The sequence below is a fragment of the Tigriopus californicus genome, chromosome 5, assembly GCF_007210705.1.
Source record: "Tigriopus californicus strain San Diego chromosome 5, Tcal_SD_v2.1, whole genome shotgun sequence".
Taxonomy (NCBI): domain Eukaryota; kingdom Metazoa; phylum Arthropoda; class Copepoda; order Harpacticoida; family Harpacticidae; genus Tigriopus; species Tigriopus californicus.
The window spans coordinates 4,975,834-4,993,351 of NC_081444.1; the positions used below are offsets into that span (position 1 = coordinate 4,975,834).

The 17,518-nt window shown below is 41.3% G+C and overlaps 2 protein-coding genes across 3 annotated transcripts in view; one reads left to right on the forward strand and one right to left on the reverse strand.

The window, feature by feature from the left end:
- The window catches only part of LOC131880432 (uncharacterized protein DDB_G0271670-like), a 5,185-nt gene extending 3,589 nt beyond the window's left edge, over nt 1-1,596 (forward strand). The window contains exon 3 of one of the 2 annotated variants that reach the window (XM_059227076.1): nt 324-1,596. In XM_059227076.1, coding sequence (XP_059083059.1) covers nt 324-1,489 — 1,166 coding nt within the window. In that variant the 3' untranslated portion in view covers nt 1,490-1,596. Of the gene's footprint in view, nt 1-310 lie in introns of both variants that reach the window. The other variant, XM_059227077.1, reaches the window with a different exon arrangement.
- Nucleotides 1,098-17,518, reverse strand: part of LOC131880427 (uncharacterized) — a 23,104-nt gene continuing 6,683 nt past the window's right edge. Inside the window, exons 2-4 of the mRNA XM_059227070.1 lie at nt 3,695-4,174; nt 2,944-3,148; nt 1,098-2,871 (exon numbers count right to left, since the gene is read on the reverse strand). Coding sequence (XP_059083053.1) covers nt 1,880-2,871; nt 2,944-3,148; nt 3,695-4,174 — 1,677 coding nt within the window. The 3' untranslated portion in view covers nt 1,098-1,879. The remainder of the gene's footprint in view (nt 2,872-2,943; nt 3,149-3,694; nt 4,175-17,518) is intronic.

Here is a 17,518-nt window from a genome sequence, read left to right on the forward strand (position 1 = left end):
AGGTTTGGGGGTCTCAATCTTGACCTTCTCATCCTCATCACTGCTGCTGGAGCTGGAGGAGCTTGAGTCTTTCTTGTCCTTTTTGAATGGATTTTCAATGGTTGGCAACTTGACCCTGGCTTGAGCCTTGTTCTTGGAATCTTCATCAGAGCTGGATGAGGATGACGAGCTGTCTTGTCTTTGCACTGGACTGGACACAATGGGTTTGTGGATTTCCACAACGGGAGGTTTGGGGGTCTCAATCTTGACCTTCTCATCCTCATCACTGCTGCTGGAGCTGGAGGAGCTTGAGTCTTTCTTGTCCTTTTTGCCCGTTGTGGAAATCCACAAACCCATTGTGTCCAGTCCAGTGCAAAGACAAGACAGCTCGTCATCCTCATCCAGCTCTGATGAAGATTCCAAGAACAAGGCTCCAAGCAAACCTGGGTTCAAGTTGCCAACCATTGAAAATCCATTCAAAAAGGACAAAAAAGACTCAAGCTCCTCCAGCTCCAGCACAGTGATGAGGAGCAGTGATGAGGATGAGAAGGTCAAGATTGAGACCCCCAAACCTCCCGTTGTGGAATTCCACAAACCCATTGTGTCCAGTCCAGTGCAAAGACACGACAGCACGTCATCCTCATCCAGCTCTGATGAAGATTCCAAGAACAAGGCTCCAAGCAAGCCAGGGTTCAAGTTGCCAACCATTGAAAATCCATTCAAAAAGGACAAGAAAGACTCAAGCTCCTCCAGCTCCAGCAGCATTGATGAGGATGAGAAGGTCAAGATTGTGGAAATGATTGGCCCTCTTGAAGACCGAGGAGATTCTTCAATTTTAGCTTCACCTGGAATTATAGAAAGGTCTTCTTCACTCTCTGAATCGTCAGTGGATGAAACTTACAACAAAGCAGATAAATCTCTTTATAATGAATGGATAAAACATCCATTTGTGCGTCCAAAGTTGACACGATCTCAGAGCTCGTCTAGTCTTAGTGATGTTGATGTAGCATTGAATACTGTAAGTGTGAAGTATCTGATCTCCAAATTTGAAAGTCCATCGTCTCAGTCTCTGCTTGAAGATGTCAAGTCAAGTCATTCAACTGATCCCCTGAATGTGACGCCCACCTATTCTGACAAACCGCCAATAGTCCAAGATCGTCGTCGTCGGTCACGTTCTTTTGGTGGTAAACCAATTAACCCGGCGATGTCTGTTGCTGGATCATCTTTGGGAAGTGAAAATGAAAGACCCTGGATTCGCCGTGGTCGCCAGACTCCGACCAGAATATTTACTGTGCGTAAAACAAGAAGTCTTGGTCATGGTATTAATAATGGAGAGGAATCCGCCTCGTCATTGTCTTCTTCCGATTTAGAGGATGGTATACCCCCGCGCACTGGTCCAAAAGCCATGGCCAGATCTCGATCTTATTCTAATGTTCAATCCCGCCACACCCAAACCAGTGACAAAGTGTTCCGTTTCTTAAGCCATGATAATCACCATAATATGTTTTGATTTTTTTTTACTGCTCTCCCTCTATTTTGATGTTGTGTTATTTTGTACAATATATTTCGATCACACTCTTTTGAACCCAATAAACATTACTTCACTATCAAACAAAATTTTGACAATGTTTTAATTACAATGATCAATCCTGCCCCACCCCAAACCAGTCACAAAGGGTTCCATTTTTTAGTCCAAGATAGTCAATCACCACAATTTCGTTTGATTCCTTTTTTTTTACTTTACTCTTTGTTCTATTTCGTTGTTGTGTTATTTTGTACAATATTTTTCGATCACACTCTTTTAAACCAACAAACATTAGCTCATCATCATACGAAATGTTGCCTCACAGTCTTGACTCAAATCTCACTCTTGGGCATGAAATTTATGATGCGAAGGGCATCATTTGATTGTTACGCACACTTCACGACACTTACTAACAATCTGTTGAGTGGAAAGACATCTCATACATTTGGGATGTAGGAACTGCTTCTTCCTAGCCGGAAAGTTCATTGTCAAGGCATGCTCGACTGGTAAGGCATTGCTCAATGTCCTCAATTGCACCATAGGGGATCGAGCTAGTGATCCCGGATCCACCCACATCAAAGAATCTGGAAGCCCTTTCCCCGGAAATTTCAACTGAACCGGTAATCCAACAACTCCGGGCTCTTCAAATCCGCCATTTGAGCGGGCTTGGCCTGATGTTTGTGATCTTGATGACGTATGTCGCTCTGGGGATAGGTTTTGTTCAATTTGAGTCCGGGGAAAAGACAAAGTTCTGGGTCTAGCATCGGAGTCCACTCGGATCTTCACCATGGGCGAGTTAGGGAACGATTGTAACTCGTCTGATGTCATGACATGGCCCACAAACTGAACTGGTGCCTCGGTTGTGCTTGGAGATAAAGGAGGTGGGACTAAGTCCAAAGCAGGTTGTTCTGGGTCTTTGTGAAACCGCTCGACGCTTTGGCTAGCTTCCTTTGGAGGCAGGAATTGGAAGGTTTCACTCTCTTCCATGAGAGAATCGTGATCCATTGGCTCGTTTACGATCAGCTTTGGCTTTAGCACAAACACTGGCGAATTCTTTTCGTCACCAGAGGATTCCCTTTGAATGGGAAGCTCTGGGAGATCGAGAAGCTTTATCAACGATGTCGTGGGCTCCTTGGGCTCCTTTAGAATCGATTCCGATCTGAGCTTTTCCTTTGGACCCTCATCTTTTCTGCTTGATGCTTTGGGTGTTGTGAATCGAGAAAAGTCCAAGTTCCGATTTCGCTCAAAGAGTGGAGCAAAATTGAGCCTACCATTCACTCTAGATTGTATCACTTGGGGCCGTCGGATGTTGATAACATTGGAGGTTTGAAATCGCGGCCTTTTTTGTAGCAAGTTCTTTCCCGATCCTAAAATTGCATCGTCGGTTAACGAGTGTATTGGCCAGCATGACAAGTAGCAAATCACACGAATATACATACCAGATTTGTTTACACGTCCTTTGGCTCTAATTGTCGACTTCAAGGAGGCTTCGTGGATAACAACGTTCTTGTAGAAATATTTACTAGCCTCCGAACATTCCACATTTCGTGTGTGGTCACAAACGAGACTCCTCTGGTTGAATTTGGTGCCCTCGGGACAGAAAAAGGCTTGTCTACCACCTCTTTCTGTACACATTTGATAAACCTGAAACATTTCAATTCAATGTCTCAGCGCATAATGAAGTATGACATAGTTTTATAAATGTACCCAATTCCGCCACCTCGCAAGTCATGTTCGTCCATCTGATTCAGTGCACTTCAATACGTGCCCAGGGGATTTAAGCATGACATCTAGGAAACAAGATGTTTGCCCAACACAACTAGGACAAAGCGACTCGTCTGAAGTGCAAATATTTACATTTCACGCTCTTAATTCACATTCAATGACTACCCAATGAGGTTGGGCTACCAATCTCTATGATTCATCCATGAGGATATTGCATTATGAGACATGGTTTCAATAGAACCGTGACAATGAGACCTGGTCCCCAGCATCCGAATGAATTTATCCACTCAGTCATGATCGTTGAGAGTTAAGAGTTGAAGATGCTCAAGGTCACAAGCATAAGGTAAGTCATCCCTGTCACAAAGCCCTATGAGTTTTCAAAATCAACCGACCACCAAAAGGCTACTACTAGCTCTATGTACAACTTGTTTCAATGCACAATCATACGGGCAACTGATATCTTACAGTGCAATTAGTCTCCATATCAGAGTAGTATCCAGGAGCTCGAAACTTGCAACTGAAACTAGTTCTGGGGATTCTCAGGGGCAGTCGTTTGGAGTCAAAGTTTCGGCCTTTCTTTCGATCATCCAAGGTCTTGAATTGCTTCGGTGTTCGGTCATTATTGCCTTTGAGCTGTTTCTTGACGTTCGATTTTGCGGGAACTTCAAGGCCCAAATTTAATGATGGAACAGGAGCGGGCTCCTTGTGGTGATGATGGTGGGGATCTCCTTCATGATTCTCTTCAGGATGATGATGTTCATGGTGCCCTTCACCTACTTGCTCCGAGGGGTGGTGTTCATGGTCATCTCCATGATGAGTATGGTGACCATGCTCAATCTGGTTGTGCTCATGACCCTGGGGATGATGATGAGGGTGATGAGGGTGGTGGCCATGCCCTAGCCGCTCATCGCCTGGTAATAAATTTCCTCTGATTTGGGGCAACACCTGAAATGAAATCGAAGCCAGCATTGAAGATTTGAAGAAAAAAACGCCTTTAGTCAGAGTCAAATTAGAAGAACTCGCGTAAACACGCCAAAAGGTGAACCTGATATTCGTATGATGGCCCCCGAGGATTCACTTTGTTTACGATGGAGGAGCAAGAAGTCTAAATTCAGTGTCTGTTTCTCGTTCCATGAATTGGGGGGCATCCTGCAGTGAAAGTTTGAAAGTTGATACGAGAATGAAAGATTTCTCGCTTTGCTAATTCGCCGTGCGAGAGACAATTTGTTCTGATTTGTGTAAATCGCAATGCTTCTTCCATCCTCGCTTTTGAGATTTGGCATGAGCAGCACATCGCGCTTTCTCCGAAAACTGAGCGGCAATAGAATGTCGAGTTCCTTGAATTGGGTTGGACGGGTTCATCAGTAATTTCGTTGGTCGCCGCTTTTTTGTGGAAGCGAATTGAACAATCTCTAGGGACCATTTGCATTCAATCGATCTTGTGTGGAGACCTGATTTTGAAACGGAGTCACTACATTCTTTATCTAAAGGATTACTTTAAGTCCTTCATGGCTCTAGCAATTGGGCTTTGCCATAGTTAATTCATCATGGTCGCCCAAATCTCAGACGGAACAATCAACTTTAATCGGATCGAGTCGGGAATTACGACTGTCTATTCAGAAGAGGTCATTTGGATGTTATGCTTAATTATATTGCAAGAAATTGGGCTTAATTATTATCAATTTGTCGTTACGCCTTAACAAGCCTTCGGTGGTGCAATAAGTTTTTAAAGAGGAACATACTTCTGACAGGAATAACTGGCGCCGTTCTCGATTCTTATGTAAAAGACAACGCCTCCTTCACATCATTAATGGCATCACTGCTTGTACTTATTAATCAGGTGGCCTGCAATTTTGCCACATAGCTAATTGTTAATCTTGGGGAAGTTCCTGAGAACTAATTTGATGTTTGTTGGTGTGGCTGTGAAATTAAGGCATGGCTTGGTTTGACCCAAGAACTTCATGTGAACACACTCCCGCCTTTTTTGACCGAGAATTGCGGAAGACCCTGTTCTGAAGTTAAGAGCGTGTCCATGCTCAATCATTCCAGGGTTGCGGGACTTTTTCTACTTCACGTGTTGGGCAGTTACCGTATATAATGTATAAACCGTAGCTCAAGATCCCACTGAACCTAGTTTTAAGTTGTAATTAACCGTCACGATCTGAACTCGCATGTTCAATTTGTTCACGGTCTGTAGGATTGATTCACCTCAATTATTCGGTCAATTGGATCAGGGATGCCAAACTGAAGAGTCAACAAGGGTCCGTTCTTTCAGTGTCACAGATGAGGAAGGGACACCTTGAATAGATAATGTGTCATGTTCAAGCCTGGATCGGCGAATCCCCACGTTTTGATGAGCAAATGAATGCCAATACACCTATCATAATGGCAATGGAACTCGTTCTTGGCTTCAATGACTGACCGGAGTACAATGGAAGAATGAATCGTGCCCACAATTGGCTTCACCTTCTCGTTAGGGCCTTAATTCCACGGCAACATAAACCACACGTATGGTTGACATTAAATATGAGGTTTGTCTCCTTGAATAGAATAAAATGTCATTGCACCAAGCCAATGCACTTGAATTTGTCACTGATCAAGTTCTAGGAACAGGTCTTGATCCCACCATAAACATGCGGCAGACATTATTCCTCTCAGCAATTTTGGTAGCTTTTGCGATTACTTTCATTGCATTCTGAGGGATTTAAATCCTTAGAAACAGTCGGTAGGTATTTTTTGCCTTTTCGGGAATGTTGCGTTTGAATGGGGGTGAGATTCAACATTTACCCTTTACTAATTTCCCTGGAGGTGGGGAAAACTTGTCTGGTTAATGTTAACTCTTCCAGGTGTTTATATGCTACGTTTGGGTCCAGAATAGCAAATGTTGATATAGATTTGGCTTCATTCTTTTGATTCCAAAAAACTAGGCCAGTACGGATTTTGTTGCAGATGTTGTTGCAATGCATACAGATCTATCGAGTGCTAATCCATCTATTCGAGGTAAAATGACTCAAAAATATGGAATGAATTGCGTAGGCTTGTCTTACATTTATCACGCAAAGCATAATAGAGCATAATCGTTGCCAAAATGAAAAAGTCAAGTTGACATACACCGAATGGGAGGTCGATAATCAATTTGAAACGCATCCGTTACAACGATAAGTGGATGAGTTAATGGGTGTTGGGCAACCACATGTACGACCAATGAAAAATGGGTTCATAAATCTGTATGAAACATCCTTGCAACTCATCGGTTCAAGTCCGAGGTACTACTCCTAGTACCTTGTATGAGCAGTATTGAGATTGAGGGCAATTGACACGACGTCATTCATCAAGTCCGAGCTCAATTGAAGGGGAACTCGTTTTCGACTTAATCTGAGGTACAAGACATAGCTGTGGAATCACAGCCACGAAAGGACCATTTGACTCATTATTAAGAGTAATAGCAAATAAATCAATAGTTTTATGGCACTAAACGTGTTGGAGAAGCAAGCCTAAAAAGCATTTCTACTTAGTAGTACTCATTGTACATACAACAAGTGGGTCTACAGAGAGAGAGAGAGAGAGAGCAATTGTGATTTATCACTCTAATACATCTTACCTGATAAATTCTCAGGAACAGTTGTCATCAATATCCTGGTCATGATATCTGAATCTGTTTCTTACCTCCCATATTCATAATCAATTGGAGAACGTTCACTACCCTAAAATTACTTTTCGCCTTGTTACCATAGACCATACAACTTTTTTGTTTCAGGATATTGCCTAAGAGGTTTCGTCAAACACAATTGAATGGCGGGGGCAAAAAAACATGTTTTGTCCTTAAGCTGCTTTGAAACAATGCATAATACATAGGGAAGGTGATAGAAAAAAAGGAACCCTGTTTAGTCGTCGAGTCAACAAGTCAACAAATCCATTTGATGAACGGATTATCTGATTTTGGTCATGCTTGAGTCCACCACCACAACTAGCACCACTATCCTCCCAAAGAACCGCGGGCAATGCCTAAAACATCCAGTTATGCGTTGGGATTGCAATTGTATCTCTGTATCAGATGCAGAACTTTGGCCTCCGGGGTCAAGATGGCACCTGGCTTCTTGAATGGAAGGTCAATGAAGTGGGAATGCCATTCGAAAATGACACTTCAGCCATTATGTACGTACGTCTTTTGTAGAAGCGCCTTTATCTCGGGAGATGATTGACATTCAAACTAAAATTGAGTCGGAGTCCACCCATCCATTCTGAAGAGTCGTCTATTTGATCCTCAATCTAACGATGATCACGAATAATTGAACGCTTGCCAATGATCCTAACCGTACATTTAGCGTGACAAATGCGACCGAAGGTGGTCTCGATTAATTCGATAACGGCGACGATTTCGTAGTGCTTTTAGCATACCATTATTACCATACTCATTTGAACGCCTTTGTTGCCTTCCATCTGGGCCCCTGAAGGCCCATTTTGAGTTGTTTGAACAGAACCTATCCCAAGTCTTTGGTGAGTGATTAGTGATCAGTGAACACTGAAAACCCCGTCCTTGCATCTTCTCGACTGGAATAGCAATAGTCTTCAATTTCCGTCATCGCCATCACGTTTGGATCTAAATATTAGGGTCTTCAAATTGCACCTCGACGCTAGCCAATTTTCGTGCTCAATGGCTCCTAAGACTCGTCTAGTCTGAAACTATGTCTTCAGATCTGGCATCCATTTTCATCATACTCGTAGAGCCCCGGAGTTCACGAAAAATGTCGTTTGTCCTGTCCAGTGAATGATTTTAGCCAGACTGCTGATTGATGTTCTGCTTAATGTTAGTGCTCGTGTTCATCTAGAAGTGAACAGTGAACAATACTGTGCCTGTGGTTCAGATTGGACAAATGAGCGTTCTGTCACTGGGATCGAGAAGCGTGTTTTGAGGTCTAAATTGGAAAATGCATTGTTACCCAAGAATAGAAGATGAGTGATTTATGGTTTTCTACCAATGTTGACGGGAGGGGACGCTTTCAGGAGGGGAGAAGTATAACCATTTCATTGACACGTGACTTTTGGCCAACAACACTGGGCAAAATCATGCCTTATCTTTTGGAGTGTCAAGTGTGAAATGAGGAGAGAATCAAAGTTTGTTTACGTGATCTAAATGCTGGAAATAAGTGGGATGTTACAGAGGCGAGTATTTTTAGTCGGAATTGGGAGAATCAATGAATGACCTCTCTGGGTTTTGTAAGATGACAGACGTTCGATCATCATGGAATGAATTGTTTTTAGTCATTCCCGAAAATCATGGAAATAAAAAAAAAGCAACGAATTGGAAATTATCTGAGTTTCGATTCATAATTTGGGTCTCAATAAAATCTGGCGCTAATGTACACTAATCTGATCTTTATGCAAATAGCCATTTCATATTTCTTATTATTTGAGATTGAAAAAATCTATAAGAAATTCATGATCTACAGTATTGTTGCTAAAGTTATTTGATTTGTGGTTCATATCAAATTATCATACATTAAACTGTTGATGCCAATTCTTGTGGATGCTGAAATCTCATGAGTTCGGTTCAATGGTTTGTTGAATGATGAATGATTTAGAAAGAATGTGCTTGTTGTCCATTTTGAATGTGATCCTTTCAAAAATTTGCATATTGCGGTACAAATAGCTACATACTACTTAGAAACAAACTTCAAAATAGTTCCTTGCGAAGAAGAACAGACAATAGGCAAGCTTAGTACTTATCAGGATGACCATCTTTTGGGAGATTATTTGGTATTTTTGACACGATTGCTGCTAAACGAACGATGGATGAAGTTCCTATTTTTTTTATCGGGTTTCCTTCCAAAGTCTAAATTTTAGAACGAGGAAAACCCGACATTTAGGTAATCTGAAATAAGCACTTTGTTTCCTTCTGCCAATAGAATGTTGAGATCCATTGAAAAATGGATTGCAAAACGACCAAACGGCGGCCAACTAACCACGATTCTTACTTGGATGAACCTGCAAGGTCAGGTCATGTATTGATATATTTCAAAGTTTACCGCTAACAACCTTTGGTTTGAGTAGTGAGTAGAACAGTAGGCCTGAAAATAATGACCTGACCCGACAACGTTTGAAGCAAGCAGACAAACGACCCTTCGATGCCTGAAGAACGAATTCTGAATACCACAGCCGGCTAGTATTACTTATTCATTTTGATGAAGCTTCAAGCCCATTTGAGCACGCTGAACTTCAGATGGGGCCCAATAACAGCCACAACCTACTTCTACTCATGTGCAATTGAAGCCCGAAATACAATGGCTCATTAGGAAAACAGCGTTCCAACCTTGGATAATCACTTTACGCCTTCAAATTATTCACCGTTTCTCGCCAATGTTGGTGGTCCATGGAAATGTTCTCCGACAGAGGGAATCTGGCTGGTCTCAATTAATTTAAAATTCCCAGTCATATATGCCTCAAACAGTGTTGGTTAATCTGAACGACACACTATAAAACATTCCGCCCTGTCACTTCCTCGTTAAATAGTTTACTACACCGTTTAGTCTGTAACAAAGGATCGTGACAAATAAAGGTGTTCGTTACCTCCACTATTGAGGAGGAGTGTCGGCAAGCATAAAACTGAGAGCTCCCAAGGCCTAGGCCCATTTTAGAGACATCAAGTCATCAACAGGCCTGGCGGGATGTTTCGAGTATTGAAGCATCCAATCGGTTAAGACCAAATGCCACCTTCATTGACAATGAAATTGTGCGATTGGACCTTCTACCTTCAAAGGACCCCTGACGCAGATTTATCCTTGTTAGTGCCCAAGAGGCCTATAAGGAAATCATCTTAGACATGATTGACCAACATTATCTTCAGAGATAAGGTCATATAATCTTGCAAAAATGTGGCAAATACCGCCAAACTCTCCAAGGTGGGTGATAGTTTATTGGGGGTTTATGAGCTACGGCTCACGAGATTAAAGTTGATATGCTCGAGGGCCTTCAAATAAAATGATGGAAAATAAGCATTCTGATTTAAGCTTTTGGAATAGAGCGACAAATCTAGGGTTTCGTGGATTTTTAATGCGTATCCAGAACAAATTGTCACGATAAATTGTCGCTCACACGCACACTCGTCTTTCAAAAGTAAGGGAGGGCTCAAATTCTCAAGGTAGCAGGATTATATCTGACTAATGGCGCCAATCGCACCTAACATAATATATACATGCCCAAAGGCAAGTGACACATACAGTATATCTTACTCAAAGTAATCCAAGGATTCGTGTCTAAAAGTCACATGAAATTTCCAAAGAATGATTTCAACGGACGATCAAGTTCAAGCCACATTATTCATGACCTCAACAAGAATTGACCTGGGATGCTTTGTCCAAACTCGTTTGAGATTCCACTGTACGTAGACTAACAATACGGACCTTTTTCAAAAGAGACCTTAGAATTTATTCCAGGAATGATCGAATTGATGTGAGGAAATGTGGTCGTTGACTAAAAAGATAAATGATAATAATTTTCAATTTTATAATGTTAAAGAGGGCGTCTAGATTGAAGCTAATTGAACACAAATAAAAAAAGGATTGTATTTTGGTGACATATTCTGGCATTTATATCAAAGATGCTCGAATAGATTTATCGTCAATGACCAGTTTCCATTTATTGTTTTGTTTTCTTTTTCCTCAGCTTGTGGCTAGTTCTTTCAAAAATCAATGCATAAAAACTAGATTGAACCCCATGCCCGAAAAACTGAAAACATCGAACTGGACGAGAGATAACCAGATGCTTCCTGATTTGAATCTTTAATTGATTCTTTCTCTACGATATAGCCTAAACTAGGTGGCACAATTCCACGGCGAGATTGTGAGTACCGCAAATTCATATACAGTAAAAGGTTTCCCAGTGACAAAACGGCAAATATTTACCAACGTCCAACCAACAAGCCAACTCCATGCTCTGAAAGAAAGTCTAATTGCAATCTCAAATTGGAAAAAGAGGATCCTTTGATGTAGATTACTGATCGGACGAGCAATTTCATCACTCAATTATGGCGCCCACATTGATAGCCCATCCATCAATGAGCGAGATAAACGAGAACTCCAAATGTTCTTTTGTCTTGGAATGAGATACCAATCCCAGTCCAATAAATGGAGGTTCTTTCAGAGATGCAACAACTTCAATCGCAAGAGTAATGAGACTCATTTGGGCCCATCGCCAATTTGATTCACACTTACTTGGACAGTGGATCGAGTCTCCTTTGTCACCCATTGGCGGCAACCAGACTTGGCCAATTCGTTGTGTCTGCGTGTAAATCAAAGTCGCCAAACTCGACTTTGTGTTCCTGAGTTGTTGCATAATATGATGATGAAGAATTGGACTCGCTAATAAGTTCTGCAGATAATTGTGTGAAGGCTCTCCGAGGTTTTTTTTAACAGTAGAACAACTTTCAGTAGCGCAAGACTTTTTTGAGAATCGGGATCCTCATTTTTTCCCAGCCACTGACAAGACACTATCCGAAGAATTTAGGGCCGCCAAAACCACGAATGGTGTCTAATGTGTCTAATGTTCAAAAGCAGTTTCGAAAAGATGTGTTAGTTGTTTCGACAAGGATCAATTTGGGACTTACGGAATGTGCAACATGTTTTCGTACGACCTTTCACGACACTTTTAGTGACATATTTTAGCTCCCAACAATTGCGTGTAAAAATGCGACATTTCTATATTGAACAGACGTGTAAGTTCTGCAAATTAGACTAACTTTGAAATCAAGTATACTTCCAAAGCAATAAAACATCGACAACTTCTTCGATTGAGATTACGAAAGGTTCTCAAAATGACATACGGTGCACTCTCATCTATCCGGTTTCTTTCCACAAGAATGAACTAACCAAAAGCTAAAAAAGTCTATTCAAACATATTTCTTTCGACCACAATTCATTCGACCAGTTAAGTTCATGCGTTTTCAAAGACAAAAGCTCGTGTTGGATTTTCTTGGAGGAACCCTGAACTTCTGGGGGGCACATTATTTTCTCAGGTCATGTGCTCAAGTTGTTGTTAGTGTTGATGGTTCTAAATGATGCCACGGTGTGTCAAGTCGTTTCGCTGGGTTCCATTGTATTTAAACTCAGCAAGTGCAACGGTAGAAATGGTTCAGTACCAACTACAGTGCCAACCTTCTGGAAAGGGAAACAAACCCGTCTCCCTGAGTTCCTCTTAGGCCGAGAGTACAATGAATATCTCTTGTTACAAGGGAAGTTTGCCAAGCATGAGAGAATCCCAAACAGAACTGAACCCATTTCCTTTGACGAGAAGAAGCCAGGCTTGGCAAGTTGACGAGTGCACACACACAATAATTCGTCGACACAGTTCGAGAAGCAATTAAAAATGGCCATTCCTCAATGAGTTAATGGGTAGATTGTACGAGTACGAGCTTGATTCAATGAGCTATTCTTGGACGACGATGCTTGAGGCGAGAGGAAAGACTGAACGATTTATGGAACGGTCAATCTATTAGGATAAACCATCAAAACCCACGTGAACCCTATTGATCGAATTGACATTGATTGCTTTTCGTCGAAGATCGATAACGCTCTACAATCAGAGTGTGAAGCAGTCTTAAATGGAAATGTTTCATTACTATCATTGGATGAATATTGGTTTTTATCTCTTAGAGACAGTTCTACATATTCGTCCAATTGAATAATTCAACTTTGATAAAGATAGCCACTTGAAATATTATACCTAGGCAAAAAATGAGAATCAAAGAGGCCATGTGCCTTTTTCACTATATATTAATCTTTGGCAAAAACAAAGAGCTATTGGTCAAAATTGTTTGCGAGCTAATTTGATATGTGGCGAAAACAAGTACACGATTTTCAATAAGCGTTAAAAACTCACCCTCCTCCCCCGACCTCAGTCATAAAAATGGTATTACAAAGTCTCTACTTAAATGTTTTACTTTTTATGAAATGGAGTCAATAAAATTTGAACTAGGGGCCTTTTTAGTTACAGGTGCAAATTATTCTAAACATTGCTTTCGTGCCAAAATACATCAAATTTTCTTTTGAACCTCTTGTTTCCCCTTTAGTAGTTGCCTCTGAATACTGATCTACCTTAAAATAGAAAAAAAGAGTAACCCTGGTGCTTGACTAACCGAATGATCTTTAATACCCCATGGCCGAATACTCGCTGCAATAATTGTATGCTTTGCGGAATCGCCGAAAATGCTCTACAAAGACTACAATACTTGAGGGTTAAACATGGAATCACTCTGTGAGAATGCCTTTTGCGGCACAATAGATGATATTTATAGATACTCAATGACCAATCTTTATCCAGGTTTTTTTTAACCCGAGTACAAGCTTCACGTGAATTCAAAGAGTAGAACACTACAAGCGGTACATGGTAAAAACTTGAAACAACCTGTTGCTGAACACTCTTCGTCATTAATTATTCGGTAAATCGCATGGAGTCCGCCAAGAAACCACCCTGAAGTGGCTGTATTTCCTCGTTCCAATGCTTCTAGCTGAGACACTCGGGTGGGTAGTTCTTCAGTGAGAACAACGAGGAGGAGAGAAGCATCATGAGCGATTAAGTCCTTGAGTGACTCTGCGATACGGATGCACTTGCTCACCTCTCCATCTACGGTACCTACTTATTCCCTCGGTCATAAATATCCTTAAGTTTTAATGGGGTCAATTACAGCGACTGGGACCGGGTGCTTGGCAACTGAGAACTGACAAGGTTGCGAACGTAGGATATCGGTTTCGTCGATAGATAGATATCCAAGGTACGGAAAAATACGTATCATCTTGTTCTTCGCGGAAACATATTTGGCGATTAGATGTTTCAGCCAAGATGGGTGAGAGAAATTGCTTTGGCAAACGTACGAACAAAATTTGCAGTCCCATTCCAGGAACTCAGATATGGCTTCACTTGGAAGTGAGTCGAGCACGCGTCCGGCGTCCAAAATCAAAGCTTTACAACGCATTGTCTTCTCCGTTGACAGAGCTTAAGCAGCAAGAAAGTTAAATTGCCATTCAAAGCCAACAATCTCAGCTGGGTAGTGAAAACCTTGGCCGTGCGAGCCAGTTGTCATGTTTTAAGTAAATTCAACGCCCATCTACGTACGTACATAAAAAATGTTGGCATAGCTTCCGACCAGCACTCGTGGGTTCATAACAGAGAATTAGAACAAAGAGGCTTAAAGTATAACCCATAAACGGAGGAGTATATCCACTAATGATTGAGGTGGTAAAGATTGGCGCGAAATTGGACACTGTTGCTCGACCAAATACGGTTTTTTGACCAAAATAAGAGAGCCTCGTTGGCGTCATGCCACAAATCATGCCTTTTTAGCAACAACCATCAAGTATGCTGAAGAGCTGCCAGGAACTGGTGGCAGTTGGCTGGAGCAGAGTAGTGTTTAGCATGTGAAACAGATACCCTAGAATGATAACTGTGGACAGAAACAGAGCACGTGCGGCTTGCCGTTGGTGTTTTCCCGACGCTTTTCATCGAGAGTCTCATGTCCCAAATTAGTAAACGGTAAAAACCATATGCTTGTTGTCATCTATGCAAACCTCGTGCCAGTGGGTTTGCCTTAAACATGTCCGGACCCTTTGTTGGACACACTTATTGCTTCATAGTTTCCTCGTATATTCGACGGACGAGGGTGACTGGATATACGTACGTACGTGTACGTACCATAATGAGAAGGTAGGTGTGGATCGAGGTTGTTGCCTTGAAGAACGCCACCAATTGTTACCTTGTCACAGACTCTCCACTGTTATTTTTCTCAAGGAGGCCTGCAAAAACTATGAAGTAATGGCCCCGGAAATAGAATCGGAATAGCTGGTTCATTTTCCCAAGCTCTGGGAATGAATGTCGCGACAAGAAGTGAGAATGAACGGCGATGGCCACAAGCACAGCTCTCCGTCAAAAGTGGGCTAGTTGAGTCTTCATCATTTGGTTGGTTTTTGGCAACGCTTTGACCTATTTCTCGCCGTGACAATTGTCATTCCAGGAAATTGAGTGAACGTGAAATAGCCGTAAGTGCACCGCCGACCAAGAACCACCCTTGATGTATGACGCTTATGTCGCTTTCTTTACAAGCTCCTCAACCGATCATTTTCTTGAGAGCTCGCTCCCTCAAACAGTACTTACTTAGTGTATCTTACACAAGATGAAAGAGGACATTTTAATGAAAAGGAATGTGCACAGGTGGCTTCTAGACAAAATCAAAGAGGATGAGACGCTTTGTTCTCTAAAATCGTTGCGTAAGGGAAAACTTCTGTTCATCTATTCAATCATAAATCTGATTGATGGTCAAAATCTCGTGGAGTGGGTTTCGAAATAAAGCACGCCTTCATCTACTTGTTTTTGACCAATCAAAGTTTCTTGAAATACGTAGGTTAAACAACTTTTTATTTCTATTGTTGCAATTCTCTTTCATGAATATGCTACCGACATTAGGCACACAAATAATTACATTTTTCAATTTTTGTGACTTTTTATTAAAGAAGACATATTTGAAAAGTATGCCTCCATCATGGGATCTAAATTTAGGACCACACACACTATTGTGTGTTGGTATCCGGTTTTTAATACTAAGCTTTTGAACAAAGCTTTAAGGAATAATCAGCTAATATTTGCTCGTTTCCTAGCTTCTTTTTAATCATTCAGGTTGTTGTTCTAAAGTTCCAAGTCTGAAAATTGATCTGGAATTCGCGTAATAAATTTGTAAGGCAAAAAATATCAAGGAAAAGGTTGGAAAGGAAGTAAAGAGCACATTATAATGTACGCCATTGGATTTGGACCAAGAGGTATGTTGTCTAGTTTACTGACTAATTGACATGTTAATTTGATCAAAATCATTTGACAAGAAAATTCTCGCGTACATCTCAGTAGATTTTGTTGCAATTTCTTGTTGCGAAAGTGCACTTTCCCATTCCTCAAATTTCCCATCAGAAAACCATGGTGACCATTAAGGAAAGGAGAAATCCAAGATTCACTCTGAGGTCCAAGATGATGACCAGTTTGGCACTCTGAGGAGAGTAAACCTCTCCTACTCTGATATCATCCCAATAGAGAAAGTTGGCGGAAAAAGGTACGAGATATTGCTAGAGCTTTAGATTTCAATCTTTCCCCAATCATCTTCAACAGTTTGTGTTGGGGGTGCGATATGATTTGCAGATTATTTTCCTGCCCTCATTGAATCTTCCTTGTGTGTTGATGAGCTCTGGCATATTCTTTTTCACACTCACTTATTCAGATCAGATAAGTGAACAATGTATACAATCGAATGCACAAGTCATCATTACCCTCACCCTTCACTGAAATCTGCAGTGTTGTACCCCCTTGTACAGTATTACACAGACAGAGAAGGACCTACCTGAAACGTAAGAAGAGACCAATGATTATCAAACTGAATTGAATCTAGGCCAACAACCCGCCAATTCATCGGTGCGCGCAACAATGAGATGGGAAATATTGAGAACAGGGTGTGCATCTGGATTGGTTTGAAAGCCTTCATTTAAAGGCGTTTTCAACCCTTAGCTTCTTTCCCAACGTGATACTACTGCTTTTATCATGACGCTCTTATCACGAAATGATGTCACAAACGACCCCCCCAAATAAAAAAAGGATGAATTTAGAATGCATCGGACTCCGCTTTGAGGTGCATATATGTAGATTACCTATTCAGACAACGATTGCCATTTTGGGCAGGTATTTAATCACAAATTCAAGACGCAATAAATTTACTTTGAGCTTATCCTGAATCAAGCCAACTTTGAAAACGCAGCCTTCAATAAACTCTTTACGTATGTGAAGTGCCCTTGCTCAAATTTTAATTCAGTGACGTAATAGCTCGACAAACATGGGCAAATTCTTCTGCTTAATTGGTCACCCTGTTATAAAGATAAGCATTGGCCTTTCATGATATGACGAAACGCCATTGATTTCAATAGGTTACAGGTGAGCTTGCGTTGGGTTGAAGTATCTCAAAATTGAAATCTGTCTTTCTTAGTTAAGATGAGATCTTGATTTCGACTCGAATGTTCAAGATGATTTGATCTTGCGACGTCATTCAATCCAAACCTTCTGCAGAACTCGTCTGGATAGTAAATGATGTATGGAATTCTCTTTGATCTGTGAGAGCAATACATATGTTCACAGTTAGGTACACTGCGTAGTTGTCTTGTTATCTTGTTATCTGCTTGCATATCTCGTCAATTATCGGAGGACGACAGGACTATATTCTCAGGAGCATCTTCCTAGGAACTTCTCATCATCTTGACGTGGCGTTGGAGA